Raw genomic sequence first — 17,883 nt, forward strand, 5'->3', positions numbered from 1 at the left:
GTGCCTTGTGTTTTGCCAGAGATTGTCATCTGGTGAGAGTTGGGAACTGGGAGGGGGAAGATCAACCGCTTCTCTTTGTAGTTATTGTGGCCTTTAATCATGGAATCCCAGCCGGGTTTGGGTTGAAGGGACCTTAAAGCTCATTCAGTTCCAACCCCTGCCATGGGCAGGGACACCTTCCACTAGAGCAGGTTCCTCCAAGCCCCTGTGTCCAACCTGGCCTTGAACACTGGCAGGGATGGGGCAGCCACAGCTTCTCTGGGCACCCTGTGCCACCGCCTCAGCACCCTCACAGGGACGAGCTTCTGCCTAAGAGCTCATCTCAGTCTCCCCTGTTCTGGCAGGTTAAAGCCATTCCCCTTGTCCTGTCCCTACAGGCCCTTGTCCAAAGCCCCTCTCCAGGTTTCTTGTAGCTGTTTAGGTACTGGAAGTCTTCTCTGTGTAAAGCTGCTATAAGGTCACCTTGGCAATTAACTTGGCCTCAATTAAACTTGCTTCTCTCAAGTGAAGGAAAGGCCTCTTATTGCAAGCTTGGAGCCCACAGGCACATGATACCACCTCTTAGCTGGTGCTTACATGCTGTAGCCCAGTGCCTTTGTAGTTTAGGTGGGCTCATCCAGCTGTCATCCTTTATGGTGGTTTATTCTCTGCTGTCTCCCAGCCACTGGAGTCTTTCTCTGCAGTTGTCCCAGTTCTTCAGCACACAGCTTTGAAACCCCTTACTGCATCTGTAGGTTTTTCTCAGAGCTATCTAGAAGTAAAATTCCCTTTATGTCCCCTCTCTTGTTTTATATCTTATGAACAAGAATTGCCTTTTCAGAGGATGATGCTCTAAAGAGAGCTGAGCAGTGCATTTTCACACATGCGTTATGTTCTATGAATGTTTTAAATGGTCTGCCTTTCCTTGCAAGGCCGACTTGGTTCCTGTAATCTTTTGGGCTTGTGTTTTGTTGGATAGATTCTGTACTCCATAAGAAAAAACCCAAACCATTAAACCAAGCTTAAATTCAGAACTTCTTTAAATGCCTTAGCATGCTAAGAGAATTCGACATTCAAGACAAGTCAGTCTATGAAGTATTTAGTCCAAATGGGAAAAGCTTCCAGATGTTGTTCCCAACAATTTGCTATGTTTCAGAAACAAAACCTATGGCAGTACAAAAGCAATAGGGAGGGATGGAGGTTTAGAGCACACAGTCCTTCATTAGTGGCCTACAGATAAAATACTCTTAGCATACATTGTGATTTGGTTGATGGAGAAGGCATTTAGTGTGTATTGCTTTCATGGAAAGGTTTTGGGTGTTTTGGAGCTGATCTGTTCAGCTTTGGATACTTTCTTTGAAACCATTTGTTGTGTAGGAATGCTGAAGTGAATGCAAGAATGGAATGCCCCATTTTCCTCATGTTTCAGTTATTGTCCGGTGCTATAAAAAGAGAGATAGGATCTGGAAACAGACCTTGAGGAACCACATCATCCTTGTGGTACTTTGTGCATTCCTTAGTCTGGAGATAGGTGAACTTCCATTAACATTCATAGTCTGTTCCAATAAAGATGTGCTTCCTGCTTCAGGCTGGTACCTTCTGTGCTCACATCCAGCCTCTGCTCTTCTGTCACCATTCTTCAGATGATGGTGGATGGATGGAGAGCTTCATACTAGCTCTTCTCCAGACCTCTGAAGGGAGATGCTGGTGCAAGTTCTGCTTCATGGTCAGCCTTGTCCTCCTGTAGTTGTTCCTCAGCTGCATGTCTGGATGTCCTTTTTATCTCTTTCTTCTAGTTTTCTGAATGCCTTTTGTCCACTCTTCCCCTTCCTAACCAGGTGTTCTCTTAAGACTTGGTATTTGAATCACTGAACCCTCTTCAGGTTCTTGCCAAAGTCCTTTATTGTTTTCAAGTTGTCCAAGAAGCCAGTCATTGTTAGTTTAGGTTAGGTAAAGATACAGATAGGGTCAACATACATATATATATGTATATATGTTAGGTCTCTCACCTTTGGGCTTCTCATAGCATCCTTTTTGGGGAACAATCAGGCTACAGTCAAGCCCCAGCAGAGAAGTTGCCTGAATGTACACTGTGGGGACCATGAGCACAAATGGGAGCTCCTGATGGCAGAGTCTGTCCCTGCACACTCCAGTCAAGCTCAGCCATGCGTTCCCAAACTCACTGATATCTATCCTGTTGTTTGATCAGCCCAACTTGCACTAGATACTACCCTTTAAATTTCGTAGAGTATTGAATTCACTGAGCCTGTGCCACATTTCATTATGGGTTTTACCACTTTGGAAGTTCTTTAGCTGTGATTTAGGTTTCATTTGCTCCCCCATGGCGCTGTGGTGAGGGTGGGTGCTGTGCTCACACTGAAATCCAGATCTCTGAGGAGCAAGGCTTTGTATCTCCAAAGGAGATGTTTTGCTATTACATCTTCCCTTGATGAACCTGGTGAGCAAACCCTCCTGGCTTTTCTTGTGTTCCACAGCAGAAAACTAACTCTCTGTGAAGCATTTTGACAGGGTCAGGTTTAGCTGTGGTGTCGTTTGTAGTTAGTTATATCATGACCATGTTTCTTTTAGTAAACCCACCATTTTTGCATGAATTAAATGGAATTTGAGGCTAAAAGACTGACTTGTGGTTTTGAGCAACATAAACCAGAATTGCCTTATTCATCAGAGGAGAGAGAGAAGACTTGCTGACCTGCTGCTTTGGTTGTAGTAGATATAGAGGAGATGTAACCCATATTTTACACAGCTGTGAATGAGTTGTCTTCAGCTTGGATGCTGCTTAGTTAGGTAGTTTCCAGTAGCAGGGTCAGAATAAAGCTGATTCTTCAGTCCTGTATCCAGCTGATGCTGCTCTTTCTACTTTTCTGTGCATACTCCCAAGTCTTCCAGAGTGATGGATGCTACAGAGAAGGTGAAACAAGTACAATGAGGAAAATAAGAGGAGAAGTGGGAGTTGTGTGGGTGCTCCTCCTCATTCACCCACCCTTGCTTGAAAAAAGGTGTGCTGTTTCTCTGGCAATACACATCAGAGTAAGAGAACACAGGCTGTCATCCTCCTCCATCTTCTCTACAGAGCCCTGGAGGGGTCCAGGAGTGTCATGGTCATAGTTCTTCAGTTGGGGTAGGTCATCCAATATAATAAGGATGCAGGGAGGGGATAAACTGTTCTATTTGTTCTGTTCCCCCCCCCCGTTTTGCACATTTGTTTTTGGTTGCAGTGTTCCTTTCTCTTTTGAAGGACAGTCTTTGAGGAAAGGGGGATCAAGACATCTTGTGCTCCAGCTTTGGTTGATGATGTGAAAACTGGGAGATGGCTGTCTTAGAGCGCTCCATCTACCATTTATAGAAACAGTGTTTTGATATAATCAGAAGTTGTTCTTAATATCAGGTGCCTTTTAATTACAACTGGTTGTGTTGGATGTGTCGGGTGAGCAGGAGTGCTCTTAGTACCTTCTGAAATGCTGCTCAACAATGGTTTGTGAAGCTGCTCCCCTCTGGCAGGTTAAAGCCATTCCCCTTGTCCTGTCCCTACAGGTCCTTGTCCAAAGCCCCTCTCCAGGTTTCCTGCAGCCCCTTTAGGCACTGGAGCTGCTCTAAGGTCCTTAAGGAGCCTTCTCTTCTCCAGGCTGGACCAGCCCAGCTCTCTCAGCCTGGCTCCAGAGCAGAGCTGCTCCAGCCCTTACAGCATCTCCACGGCCTCGTCTGGACTCGCTCTAACAGTGATGCAACAGGGTAGGGTTTCTTGTCATCATGGGGAGTTTTCATCTATAACCTCAGATGAGACTCTCAGGCTCCTTCTTCATCTGCTCCGTGTTTAATTCTCTTTTCTAAAGTACCAGTTTCCCTTGAATGAAGTTCATAATGAGATTAGAAAGAGGCATATGAGAGATCTGGATGGGTTTGTCTCTTCAGAAGTATAGCAGAGCTTCCTCCAACCTGCCTTTTTTCCTTGGGTACCTGATAAGGCAAGGAGTTTCTTGTACCAACAGTGAGACAGGTGGATCAAAGAGGTTGACTTGCTGGATAATGCTTGGAACAAGGAGGCAGGGGAAATGATATTCCCAGGAATGCCTTTTAAGAAGGGATAGATATTCTTTTGATTTGTCTAATGCTGTATATTATTACTTATATAGATGCCTTTTCCTGTGGAAACTCATGTGGGTTTTGGTTGTCTGTCCCCTAGAATGCAAGGAAATGCTTACCACAACTGTATGAAGTCTAAAGTAAGAAGTAGTCCAAGCTGATGCTTTTGATTCCATGATCTTTAATTCCAGTAAAAGCAGTGGCATCTTCCAAGACACTCCTTTGAAAGATGTCATTGAAGGTGGGGTAGGATAATGAATGAGAAGGAGGTGGTGGAACTGAAGTGTCTCCCTTTGGAACTTCTCTATCTGCACAGGCTCATCTTTTGGAGACATCTGTGCAATGAAGGTGTTCTTCCTGGCCTCCTCACAAGCATTTTGGCATGAACTCTTCACAGTCTTATTTAGGACTTATTACATGTTGTGTGCTTGGCAGTGCCCTGTTTTCCTTGTGAAGCGTTTGGCTTTCCTCTGGGCAGGACATAATGCTAATGGTCCTCAGGAGATGAGGGCTCTGCTGCAGCCTCTGCTCAGGAACACTGAAGTGTTTTCCAGTACTTTAGATGGGACCATCAGATGGTTTCTAAGGTCCAGGTATTTAGCCATGGAAGAGAAGGCTCCTTAAGGGGAGACCTTAGAGCAGCTCCAGTGCCTAAAGGGGATACAGGAAACCTGGAGAGGGGCTTTGGACAAGGGCCTGTAGGGACAGGCCAAGGGGAATGGCTTTAATTGTTTTAAACCTAGGATAGAGTAAGTGAAGATGAAGTGGTCTGCTCTTCAAGGTTTGGCTTTCTTGTCACCATGAATAAATTGTCTATCTAGGTCTCCAATAAATGCTGATAGATCTTTCCGGGAAAGGGATTAGGATCAAAGAAAGCTGGTTATAGAAATCCAGCATCACTGCACCCTTATTATGTCTTCAGCTCTCAGTAGTAATCAGCAAAAAGTTTCATTGCCATGAATGAGTGAGTGACATTTACAGCTCCATCTGTTGCCTACGGTGCAGTGCCTCACGATGCCTTTCAATGGGTGCTGGGATGATTAATTTTGGTTCCCATTCATACTGCAGGAAATATTCTCCTAGCAGGGAATGACTCCAGCCCTTTGCTGAACTGCAGCATGTGTGGTGCTGGTTGGCAACCTCAGCTGCTATTTACTCTTCTCTTGTGTGCTGAGAAGGGATCTAGGCTGCGTTTGCATTCACCCACACCTCTCTTGTCACAAGCTCTGCAAACACACCGGCTGCTGTGGTGCACAGCCTTGCCTGCTTTATAGAGGGATGACTCCATCGCCGGTGTTTGCTTCCCATTCCAGAGCTGTGTCACCACATGACTGGTCTGTCCCCATAAGTGAGGACCACTTTCTGATGTCTGATCTGACGTCCCCATCCTTCAGACTAGCTGCAATGTGGTACTTAAAAGTCACCATGTAATTCTAGCCCCAGAGTAATCATTGCTGAGATCCTGGCTCCTGCCTTTGGGAGGGCAGAGGTAAGAATTAAAGCAGAGGTAATGAAGTGTTGCTCCAGGCTCCCCCACAGCACCCCACTTCCCCATCTCTGCACATGTGTACTACAGACTGATGGAGGAGTGTGGCAGGGCCATGCCTTCATCCTGCTCCTGGGTGATGCTTGTGATGTGCCATGCAGGACTGGTGTCAAGGAAGCTGCACCTCAGAGACCTCCTTCATGGGGTCCTGGGCAAGTCTGCAGGCTCCTGGTGACATCTTCCCTAGAGAATAAGCTGAGTATAGATGGTAGTGTGGGGCTCCGCCCCCCATGTCTGTGGGACATGCAGCATGTGCTCTGAGGGTGCTATGTCTTCGTCTGCTTTGTTCTGCTTTACGCACAGAATACACTGCTTCTCTCCTGGTGCTGCAGTCAGATACTGCAGTAGCTTGTTTCTATTAATAGCTCTGATCTCACCCTCGCTCAGTGTTTTGGTGAGTTTGGGCATTTTCAGGAGTGGGAAGGAGCACCCTGGCTGCCCAGCACTGCATGGCCTGGGGGGGATGCTGGCACCAGTTCCTGCTGGGCAGAGACTGGATCCATAATGGTCTAACAACACCCAACTAACGTGAGCCATCCTTCCAGAGTAAATCACTGCAAGCAGTCCCTTGGTTGATCCTTACTTCTTTCCCTATGGCTTTAACCCATGGAATCCCAGACTGGTTTGGGTTAGAAGGGACCTTAAAGCTCATCCATTTCCACGGGCAGGGACACCTTCCACTAGAGCAGGTTGCTCCAAGCCCCTGTGTCCAACCTGGCCTTGAACACTGCCAGGGATGGGGCAGCCACAGCTTCTCTGGGCACCCTGTGCCAGTGCCTCAGCACCCTCACAGGGAAGAGCTTCTGCCTTAGATCTAATTCCCTGGAGTTAGATATAACTCCCCTCTGTGCCGGGCGGGTGGCAGCCTCAGGGAAGGTGTCCCCTGCACTTCCCATGTGAAGGTGATGTCATATTTCAAATGTGAGAGGCACATTTCCTTTCTGCTTCAGTCTGAACACACAGAGGCACGAAAGGCAAGTCTTTCTGGCAACAGCATTTGGTTTAAGAAAAAAGAAAGCAAGTTTGAGCAATGTTTCTAAAGTTCAGGTTAAGGAAAGTTTATGCTGAAGCAAGATTTGAATTTAAAGCTGTACTTTAAATATCCCAAATATCTTTGGTTTTAACTTCCATTCTAGTGTGTTTTCAGGACTCAGCCCTTTGATGTTTTCATCCTTATGGAAATGCTGTATCTGAGAATGGAAGAATATACAGTTTTTCCTGTGAAGTTTATTTCAATGCATGTATTGCAGTAATGTCACCTTCTCCTCATCCCTTCCAAAATGCTTAGTACTTGTGGAGAAGTTATTTTCCACTTGGGAGCATGGAAGAAACCGTATGGTTTCTCTGACAGTGTGTTTCTATGCAGCCTTGATCGGCAATGATTTTCATGTCCAGCGTTGCTTGCAGGGAACACACCTTTGATTTCAGGTTGGAGATTACCAGTTCATTTACAGCAAGCGTGTTTAACAACTTCAGTCTATGTAAGAGCAGGCTGTGAGCTATCAAATTGGCAACCTCAACCAGGAGGCTGCTCCGTGCTGGTGAGCAATGGGGACGATGCTTTAACATCCAACACAGGCACACTTGGATGGTGTTTGAGAGAACCATTGAGCAGAGTGTTTCTGATGTGGTATAACACTAACGGTAACTTGAGCATGGATAGAAAGGATCCTTCCATGCTTAGGTTAAAACAGAGCTTAACAAGTAACATCCCTTCTGTTTTCTCCTTCTGGTCCTACAGGGGAGGAAAAGGCAGAGAGAACACAAGATAGTTGATTATCCATAATCGCGATCTTGTCTTCGAATTCATGGCTTTGGCATTTTGCATTCAACCTCTGAATGTAGTCTTTGTGCTCTTGCTAGCGTCATGAAGCCGATTGTATTAATATGTTCTCAAGGCAGAACCTAGAAAAGCAATTTTCTAGTCTACCATAAAATATTCATAAGAACACAGGCTTTTTTCTGTCTTGAGGATGTGTTCATTAAGCAGAGAAGGTTGGATTGTTTTCGGGAGGTCAAAAGCACTCGCTGCTTCTGTGGGGAGCTCATGGCATTTCAAAGAGGGGGGTATTTGGAGACTGAAATAGTAAGAGCCGAGGATGACGCAGCCTCTGCGGAGACTCTGAATGGGAATTGTGGTCGTGCTCTCCACAGCTGGTGCCCTGTGCACTGGGTGTTGCAGGGGGAATGAATCCTTTCGGATGGGAAATGGAAGGACCATGAAGTTTTCTCAGGACCATTATCCAACACGGTGCAAGTTCAGGCTCTGCTTAGGGAGTACACTGATGCTGGGAAGGGACTCTTCATCAGGGACCGTAGTGATAGGACAAAGGGTGATGGGTTCAAACTGAAACAGGGGAAGTTCAGGTTAGATATAAGGAAGAAGTTCTTCCCTGTGAGGGTGATGAGGTGCTGGAATGGGTTGCCCAAGGAAGCTGTGAATGCTCCATCCCTGGCACTGTTGAAAGCCAGGTTGGACAGAGACTTGGGTGACATGGTTTAGTGTGAGGTGTTGCTGCCCATGGCAGGGGGTTAGAACTGGATGATCTTAAGGTCCTTTCCAACCCAAACCATTCTATGATTCTATAGTTTATCACAGGAGACAAGCACAAGTTGTAGCAGTCACAGGGAGTAGTGTGTTTGTTCTGGCTGAAACCGTGCCTATTTTAACACATTGAAAGCTTTTGTTGTCTGCTTTTAGGGAACAGAGTGCTTAGTTCTTAAAGATGTGTTAGAAACTGTATGTGGATTTCGAGACAAATTGCATTTAGTCTAAATCTCTGCTCTGGAGCCATCCTGAGAGAGCTGGGCTGGTTCAGCCTGGACAAGAGAAGGCTCCTTAAGGGGAGACCTCAGAGCAGCTCCAGTGCCTAAAGGGGCTGCAGGAAACCTGGAGAGGGGCTTTGGACAAGGGCCTGCAGGGACAGGACAAGGGGAATGGCTTTAACCTGCCAGAACAGGGGAGACTGAGATGAGCTCTTAGGCAGAAGCTCTTCCCTGTGAGGGTGCTGAGGCGCTGGCACAGGGTGCCCAGAGAAGCTGTGGCTGCCCCATCCCTGGCAGTGTTCAAGGCCAGGTTGGACACAGGGGCTTGGAGCAACCTGCCCTGTGGAAGGTGTCCCTGCCTGTGGCAGGGGGCTGGATGAGCTCTAATGCCACTTCCAACCCCATCCAGCCTATGGGTCTATAAATAGCATTACCAAACACAGTCAGCTGTACTGAAGATAAACAGATTTATGTGGAGAAGGGGTAAGCAGCTCGAGTGGCTCCTACCTCTGCATTAGTAACTCTGACCTTTGGTCCGCACGTCTGAAAGATGGGAGATGTTCTTTCCGGGTGCTCAGAAATCTTCAGCTGGACGTGACAACAGGGAGCACGTTTAAAAGGTTTGTGATTCACAGAGCCCACTGTGCTGCTTGCTTCATGACTCACTCCATTTGATCCTCTACCATTAACTGGTTTGAGCTCTTCGGGATCTAGGGAGGGGACCTCTGGGCAACCTGTGTCAGTGTTTTACCACCCTCACTGTAAACAGTTTCTTCCTCGTGTCCAGCCTGAATCTCCCCTCTTTTAGTTTAAAACCATCACCCCTCATCTCTTTTCCAGCACTCGTCCCATTTCCTACAGCCCTTGGGGCACAAAATGGTTTCAGATGGTACCTTTTGCCCCATTCACCATGCTGCAGGGGCAGGTATCACATAGATAGGGAGCTGTTATGGGGTCGTCTGAGTTTGAGTAGTGCTGGAGGGATCCAAAACGTTCTTCTGTCAGTCTGAAATTCTGCTTTAAATCTAATTTAAAGCATCACATGTAAGGTGAGAAGTTTCTGAAGCGATAGTCTGTGAAATGAGAGGGCTGGTGTCGAGCCATCAGCTCCCACAGAAAGGATGGAGGGATGCTTCTGTGCAGCACTTGCTGTAGGGATGCTTTGTGGGCAGGAATTGGAAGGGTTTACCCTCAGTTCCAACCACATAGGAAAGCATCAGCCATTCCCAAGGAGGGCGTAGGAACACGGTTAGGTGGGTTAGAATGATTGAATGGCTCACCCCAGAATGCCCTGGAGGGAAGGAATCCCAGCTCTGGTCCTGCGGGGGAGAGAGGGGAGCAGTGAAAAGGCCACAGGAAGGAAAACAATAGGGAAGTGGAGGGAAGAGCTTGTGGGTTGAAAAATAGCAACACTTCCAGTAATGTGACCTTTAGCAGAGAATGTTTCCATCCAAAAGAGAAAACCAAAGAGAAAGTCTCCTCCTCCCCAGCATGAGGAGGTGGAAGGACACTGCTCCTGCACATGTGAAACTCAACTCAGATGCTCTGGTCTCTGTAGCACCCTCCCCCTGCTTTTGTGCATCTTTGTTTTCAATGAAAAGCAATGGATTTGGGTTTGGTTTTTACTGTGCTTTCCATTTCCTATGCTAATCTGCATTTCTTTGCTTAGAAGTGATGTTCTCCTGCAAATTGGTCTTATGTAGACCAAGCAAAATGTCTTCATTCATCTCTTGGAGTGTGATTTGTTGCTTCTTGGTTGTTCTCTGCCTTCAGCTCGAGCAGCACTAACCTGGTTGTGCTTTTGAAACCCCACTACTTAGCTCCACATCCCCCTTTCCAAGGAGCTGCCATCCGGGATGCAGTTGCCTTTCCAGTGGTCCCTGTCGCTGCTGCTGTTGGCAGCACGGCAGTGCATTTTGGTTTACACCTTCCAAAACACCTGTTTTTTTAGGAATGACTCCACTATTATGGTTTCTTTTCCCGTGTGTCTCTGTTTTATTCAGACTCAGGTTTTACCAGCATCAAACTGGGACAAAACCCTATGAAAACTCCTTCCTCTGGGATTGATGATACTAATGTCCTGATGGAGGTTATGTGTGGGCATCAGAGGGTATCACAGTGGCTTCCTCTGGGGAATGGCACAGAAGGGTGGCAATGAAGTGGCTTGTATAAGCAGGGCAGGTTCAGCACAGGGTCCTTATAGTGGGGCATCATGTCTACCCCTGTGAGATCTCAGCCTTCCCCAGGCACAGTCACAGGCAATCCCTGGGTAACCCTGTCATGTGGAGTAGGTACCTTAGCAGATGTATGACTGGTCCAGCTTCAGGGATGCTGCAGTTTGTGCAACCTTGCACAGACATATCTTAAAGAGAAAACAGCAGCTAAAATGAAAACCTCCAGCCCAACTTTCGTTTCCAAGTTTGTGGAAGCTCAGTGTTTTTGAAGGATGAGTCTGTTTTCATTCTGACTGAGTGATTGTAGATAGAGGCATTGCATGTGGTCCGTGTATGGAGTGTAGGAGAAATGCAGAATTCAGGTGGAATTTAGGCATCTGTAGTCATTATGTGATGGCAGTGATTTTCTTTTTTAGCACAAACAAGCTGAGTTCAGTTATTGCAAAGGGATTTTTCACAGATATTTCTTGCTGCCCTTTTTTACCACAATCCCATTGTCTTCAGGGGGGTGCTTCTTGTGCAAGCAAAGGACTGATTTTTACTCCACAGATAATCACAGTGATAATTTTCTCTTTTTTATTCTCTTTGCATACACCTCTTGGTAAACAAACTGTTCTCTGTCTGTGCCTTGATTGTGCTTCAGGTTTGTCCCACTTGGACTTGGAATGACACAGGCAAGTATCTGCATAGTCACCACTGGGGAACCTGCTTCCTCTTGCTGCTGCTCTGCAGCGTTCCCATGTGATGTGTTCACAATCTGCAGGGAGACCTTAGAGCAGCTCCAGTGCCTAAAGGGGCTGCAGGAAAGCTGGAGAGGGGCTTTGGACAAGGGCCTGTAGGGACAGGCCAAGGGGAATGGCTTTAACCTGCCAGAACAGGGGAGACTGAGATGAGCTCTTAGGCAGAAGCTCTTCCTTGTGAGGGTGCTGAGGCGCTGGCACAGGGTGCCCAGAGAAGCTGTGGCTGCCCCATCCCTGGAAGTGTTGGAGGACAGGTTGGACACAGGGGCTTGGAGCAACCTGCCCTAGTGGAAGGTGTCCCTGCTCATGGCATGGGCTTGGAGCTGGATGAGCTCTAATGCCACTTCCAACCCAAATAATTCCATGATTCTGTGAAGTCTGAGATTAATCTTTCTTATTTCAAGTGATGCTCGAAGAGCAGAACCACAGGTGTATGTTTCAAATCCTCAGATGTAGAATGGTATTAAGAAGGGTCACATGTGATGTGTTGAAGTCCTTTACTGTTAGCAAATGCACATATCTGCAGGTGGTGATGGCTGCAGGAAAACTTCCTGAACTCTGAATTCCCATAGTGCTTTTTTACCATTTAAAAGATAAGAGTTTTAAGGTGTTGTTCTTGATTCAATACATAGTTCCTCAATGTCTTTACTGGACATATATGAGAGCTAGATCCCTGTGTGAATGAGGAATATACTCATCTCTCCTCTTGTTTTCATGCTGCAGTTGATGTGACCACAGCACTGCCCTTGCAAGTTGCACCGACTTCAGTCCCAATGGATCTGCGCTTGGACCACCAGTTTTCCATGCCTGTGACAGAGCCGACGCTGCGGGAACAGCAGCTGCAGCAGGAGCTCCTGGCACTCAAGCAGAAACAGCAGATCCAGAGACAGATCCTCATAGCCGAGTTCCAGCGGCAGCACGAGCAGCTCTCCCGGCAGCATGAGGCCCAGCTGCATGAGCACATCAAGGTAAGTGATGAGCAGCCCTGCGCTGGGCACTGTGTGGAAGCATCCGCTCACCTAGAGGTGATCCAGCTGATGTGCTTTGGGGTAGGAATACTGTGCTGGGTTTGGTAACCTCTGCTCAAAGAATACCTAAAGGGGCTATAAGAAACCTGGAGAGGGGCTTTGTGCAGGGACAGACCAAGGGGAATGGCTTTAACCTGCCAGAACAGGGGAGACTGAGATGAGCTCTTAGGAAGAAGCTCTTCCCTGTGAGGGTGCTGAGGCGCTGGCACAGGGTGCCCAGAGAAGCTGTGGCTGCCCCATCCCTGGCAGTGTTCAAGGCCAGGTTGGACACAGGGGCTTGGAGCAACCTGCTCTAGTGGAAGGTGTCCCTGCCCGTGGCAGGGGTTGGAACTGGATAAGCTTTAAGTTCCCTTCCAACACAAACCAGTCCATGATTCTTCGGATGATCTTTTGTAAAGGAATGCAAGCACCAAGAGTTAAAAAGGGGGATAGGGTGTAGGAGAGGAAGCAAGGTAAGCTGGTGCCATGTTAAACATGACCCCCTATCTGTAGTCAGTACTTCTGTATGCCACTGCCATCAGGTGATTTGTTTTGCCTGGATTTGGGAAGTCTCAGTAGAATTTAACCCAACACGAGGGCTTTTAGGCTATCTTTCCGCTACAACCACATATATGGGACTAGAGGGGCCCATCAGAGTGCTCACTGCACATCAGCACCAAGTGCAGAGCAGATGTTTGAACCTTCGTGTCGCTGCAGTGACAGGAGCCAGGGCTGCTCCGGTGCACGGGACGGAGAAGCCACGTAACACACAGGAGAAGTAGGAAGTGCAGTTTAGAAGATGGCTGTTGCATAGTGAAAACCTTAGACATTATATAAATATTTCACAGTGATAGACTATTGCTATGGTAACAGAAGCTTTCAGCATTGCTAATATGCTCTCCTTTCAAACGGGGATTAGCACTGCACATGGTAAGTAGCGTTAATGTAATATTAAAAAGCAACCTCGATTCAACCTTATATAACTTTTGTTTTAATACGAAATTCATGTCAGAGTGGGGAAGACAGGATTAAAAGTTAATGGTGTATTATTTACAGAGTTTTCAAACACAGGGTTTGGAAGAGCAATCGCTATTTGAGGACTGATTGAATTATCTCTGTCCTTGGTGGGTCCTCTGTGTTCTCCTCAGGGCAGAGGTATAGGGAGGTGCATAATCAGGGGCTGGAGCAGCTCTGCTCTGGAGCCAGGCTGAGAGAGCTGGGCTGGGTCAGCCTGGACAAGAGAAGGCTCCTGAACGGGAGACCTCAGAGCAGCTCCAGTGCCTCAAGGGGCTGCAGGAAACCTGGAGAGGGGCTTCGGACAAGGACCTGTAGGGACAGGCCAAGGGGAATGGCTTTAACCTGCCAGAACAGGGGAGACTGAGATGAGCTCCTAGGCAGAAGCTCTTCCCTGTGAGGGTGCTGAGGCGCTGGCACAGGGTGTCCAGAGAAGCTGTGGCTGCCCCATCCCTGGCAGTGTTCAAGGCCAGGTTGGACACAGGGGCTTGGAGCAACCTGCTCTAGTGGAAGGTGCCCCTGCCCATGGCAGGGGTTGGAGCTGGATGAGATTTAAAGTCCCTTCCAACCCAAACCATTCTATGGTTCTGTGATTGTGAAGCAGCTCCTCTGTGTTTTGGATGGGCATCTGCATAACCAACATGGCTCAGTTGCAGCCAGCAGTACTATGGATGTTTTAAAGAAGTTACTCCATTGACATTTTAAACCTCAGCGAGTACAGCAGGAATCAGGGTTTATTTGTTTTCTTTCTTTTCTTACTCTGGTGTCAGTGTGAGCAGAGAATCTGTTCTGACCCAATCTGAGCTAAGAGGGGGGGAAGCATCTCTCCCTTCCACCCCTAAACAAAGCCCTGGTGTAAGGAACACCTTAAGGTTGTCTTAAGTAAGTGAAATTTGGCTTGAAAAATGCTGGCATGTCTTCCTTGTTTTTCTATTCAAGTAGATAACTTTTTCCTATTGAAATCTGATGTTTGGGCTTTTTCCAGAGCTTGGTTTCATTCCAACAGCCCAGTTTGAATCATCTGACCTATAGCGCAAGAGGAGAAGATGATGGGATGGTCACAGCCCTTCTTGCCTGCATGTGCAGTCCCTTTCCTTGTCCTTTCCCTCCTGAGCAGTCCTTGCTTTGTAGGCATTGGATTTTGAAGAGGTGAGCTCCAAATGTAGGTGGAATATCCCAGAAGATCCTGGAATTTGAGAGCCAGGCTCCGAGTGAAACAGTATTTGTGGAAGGGAATTACAGTAGGCACAGTTACCGCTTGGCACACAATGGGAGTGGAATCGTTGACATCAAGGAGTAACAAGAAAACCCCGACTTGTTTAGGGAAAATGAATGGAACCTGATGAGGACTTCATACAGAAATAGGGAAAAGTGCTTTTCACAATGGTGGTGCAGCTTTGCAGGTTGCTGAGATGCGAGAGCGTCATGGAAAGGAAGCAGGAGTTGGTGAGCACCGGAGGCTGCTGTGTGCTGGCTGGAGGCAGAGGTGGCAGCTCCTCTCTCCTGTAGCCATTTACCTTCAGTGAGATGGATTTTCCACTCTGGAACGCCTCGCCAGATGTGTAACAATATTTATAGCCTTCAAATCTGCCTTCCTAAACAAAATCAAGGGTGGAATAAAGAGCCTGATGCCCGGGCCGTTGCGATGGTGGAAAGCCTCTCCACAGGTCCCAGTGTGAGCTTTGCTTGACCTTTGATTGTGAAGGAATCGGCAGGGAATTTTTTCCTTTGTGAGTCACTCCTTCCCAGCCAAGATCAGCTGGAAGTTACCAAAAGCTTTTCCATTTGCCTTCTGGTCAAGAGCCGGAGCGAGGTGGTTGAAGAGGGGCAGGAGCTTTGGCAGGGCAGTGTGAGCTCTGTGAGCAGTGGGAGTGAAGGACGCGGTGGGTAGTGTGGTTAATCCCTGTGCTGCCGGAGCTCAGAGCAGGGCTCTTCCCAGCTCTGGCTGGTTTATAGCTAAAGCCAGGAACGTATTCAGGATGCTGACGCATGTTGGTGTTAGCACATGACAGCAGACATGAGAAAGGGTGAGGAAGGCGATGGGATAGCAAGACAGGCAAGCAACTGAGCCTCACAGTTCCTCATTGGCCTCCGATCCTCACCTGGAAGTTCAAGGTTGTTAATTCTGCAATGCTATTCCTGCTTTTCCCGTTAGCTGAGAAAAGAAGGTTTGTGTGCTTCGGGAGCAGAAGGAAGATGAGGCTGTACATGCAATGTAGACAGGGTGGGCAGAGGAGTCCATAACAAGAGCCAAAGGAGATTTGTGGTGAGGTTTGATGAGGAGCGATTCCCAAATTGGTCTCTTTTTCCGAATGCAGTGATTTGTGGAGCAGTGTGCTGTGCTGCCTCATGGCTTCAAGCCAGTTAATAAAAATACATGGAATGTTTTCAGACATCAGCTTTATATACATAGCAGTGTTGAGATAAAGCTGAGGAGATGGCTTTGTTAGATTTTGGCTGGTTTCAGATGGCATAGTTTCAATCAATCTAGCTTCCAAGCCCTGACGGAGAGGTGTAACACATCCGAGGTGTCAGATAGAGGTATCTTAGAGATATAGGTTGAAACTCTCTGGCCATTCCTTATTTTTGTTTTGGAGAGCAGAAGGCTGACAGAAAATCTTCCAGACACATCTTGGAATGCTGTAGAGATTTATCTAGACTTAACAGGTATCATGCTGATCCTGCTGTTGCTTTTATTTGGAGGTACCTGCCCTTGGAATGACAGGTTTTGCTTGCAGGATTGCTCCTTGGGCATAAGTCTCATCCTCTGTCAGTTGTAGCCATGCCAGTGCTTAGAGCCTCTTCTGGTGGCCTATTTGTGTCAATTCCCGCTTCCTAACTTAAATTCCCATCTGCTGATGGGATCAATGTCATCTGCTTCTCCCCTTTGCTGGGTGGCACCTTCCACATGCCCTGAGTCAGGGCTGCCAAAGGTACCCATTTCCCCTATATCCTCCTCTTCACATTGAACTCTGGTAAAGGCAAACTTCCCTTTGACCCCCCCCAAACACTCCAACTCCCATTGCTGACTGTGGCTGCTCCATCCTTCCTGCCTACAGCAGCCCATGCAGAGAGACTCCCTCTGCTCCAGTTTGTGCTGCTTGTCTGCAGAGCAGCCGTTCCTCACAGCCTGCATTGTTCAAGAGCAACTTCAAAAGCCCAGAGATACCAGGTGCCCGCCTCTGTCTGCCTTCTGACATGATAAGATTATTCATCTTGGAAGGCTGCAGCTGGGTACAGTCGGTGGTAAAAAAAAACCCAGACTGAACATTTTGTGCCTTCTGTCTACTTGAATGCATTGTAATGTGCTCCCTTGCTATTTCTAGACAGCTTCCTGTTCTTTTTTGGTGACCTTGCCTCCGTTTTCTGATCCACGGAGCTGCCTCCAAGACTTAGACCTGGAGCCTGCAAAACTTCACTTCTGATGGAAGTAACCCTGAGGAAAGCTTTTGTAAGATCAGAGTGTTTGCTCTCTTTGAAGGGCAGGGAGTGACTTTCCTCTGCCTCAAAGACAAGCTCTTTCCCAAGAGCACTGAAGACAAATCTTCACACAGAAGGGTGGGTAGTGTCAACAGATCCATAGAGCAGCTTGGACACCTCTGGGCCCCCTCTCTTGGTTGAAGAAATCATCATGCAGCAGGCTGGGTTCATTCGGGGGCATCTTCCTACTTAATGTTGATAGTTTCTGGGCTGAAGCTGGATTGCGCAGTCAGGAGCGTTGTCTGCACTGGTCCTACTCTAAACCTGGTAAAAGAAGCATGCTTCCTTTGGGCTTCTGAAATAGGCCACAGCTTGTTGGCTGGAAGGAGCTGAATGGGGACTCCATCAATCTCCAGCTTTGAGATGGAAAAACCTCACTCAAAAGTCAAGTCACGAATCTCATTGCAGACAGTGAGTGTGGATTGTGCTGTGAATCCCTGGACCTGTGTGCATGGAGTGTGGTGGTACAGCCAGCCTTGTCCTCCATGTACCATTACTCAGTCTCTTTGCTTTGGGGTTCACAGTTTTCCAGCAGGATATGGAGGTTTGCCAATCCATCAGCAATGGGAGATTGAAAGCCTGTGGCCCCTTTGCTCGGCCACTCCATGTTCCTTTGTTGAAGTCAAAGAACAGATATTCACCCACTGCATGTTCTTGTGAATGAATCTCCTGAAGCTGGACTTAAATTGGGCAGAGTCTGGGTGTTCCAAAGGCTGAATGGCTGATGGCAACAGCAGTCCAAACAGCTTTTTCAAGTGATCAGGTTCCTGTTCTTCCATTGTTTATAGTGTGAGTTTGTCTCCCAGTACGTGTGTGGGGTGCAGTCATTACTTTAAATGACTTCCTTTTAAAGCCTAGATCCTTATGGTCTCTGTTCAGTTTGGAATTGCAGAGTAAATGGCAGGAGCAAGAATATTTTGCAGTTCACACATCTGATTTTTCAACTTCCATCTTATTTTGGAAGTAGATAAAATTAGATGGGAAGTAGTCAGAGAGAGCACACAGAGAATCGGGGCAGGAGTAAAGAAAGCTGAGTGGATCCTGCAAGAATATTGACCTGTTAATATACACTGTTG

General features: G+C 47.4%; 1 protein-coding gene across 10 annotated transcripts in view; it reads left to right on the forward strand.

Annotated features, from left to right (window-relative positions):
• HDAC4 (histone deacetylase 4) overlaps positions 1 to 17,883 on the forward strand; it is a 210,006-nt gene that overhangs the window by 97,469 nt on the left and 94,654 nt on the right. For all 10 annotated transcript variants that reach the window (XM_061378971.1, XM_061378975.1, XM_061378967.1 and 7 more), the window contains one exon: positions 12,030 to 12,274. In XM_061378971.1, coding sequence (XP_061234955.1) covers positions 12,030 to 12,274 — 245 coding nt within the window. The remainder of the gene's footprint in view (positions 1 to 12,029; positions 12,275 to 17,883) is intronic.

The sequence above is a fragment of the Neopsephotus bourkii genome, unplaced genomic scaffold, assembly GCF_033783945.1.
Source record: "Neopsephotus bourkii isolate Nb327-2 ecotype Australia unplaced genomic scaffold, CSIRO-AGI_Nbou_v1 NB_1768, whole genome shotgun sequence".
Taxonomy (NCBI): Eukaryota; Metazoa; Chordata; class Aves; order Psittaciformes; family Psittacidae; genus Neopsephotus; species Neopsephotus bourkii.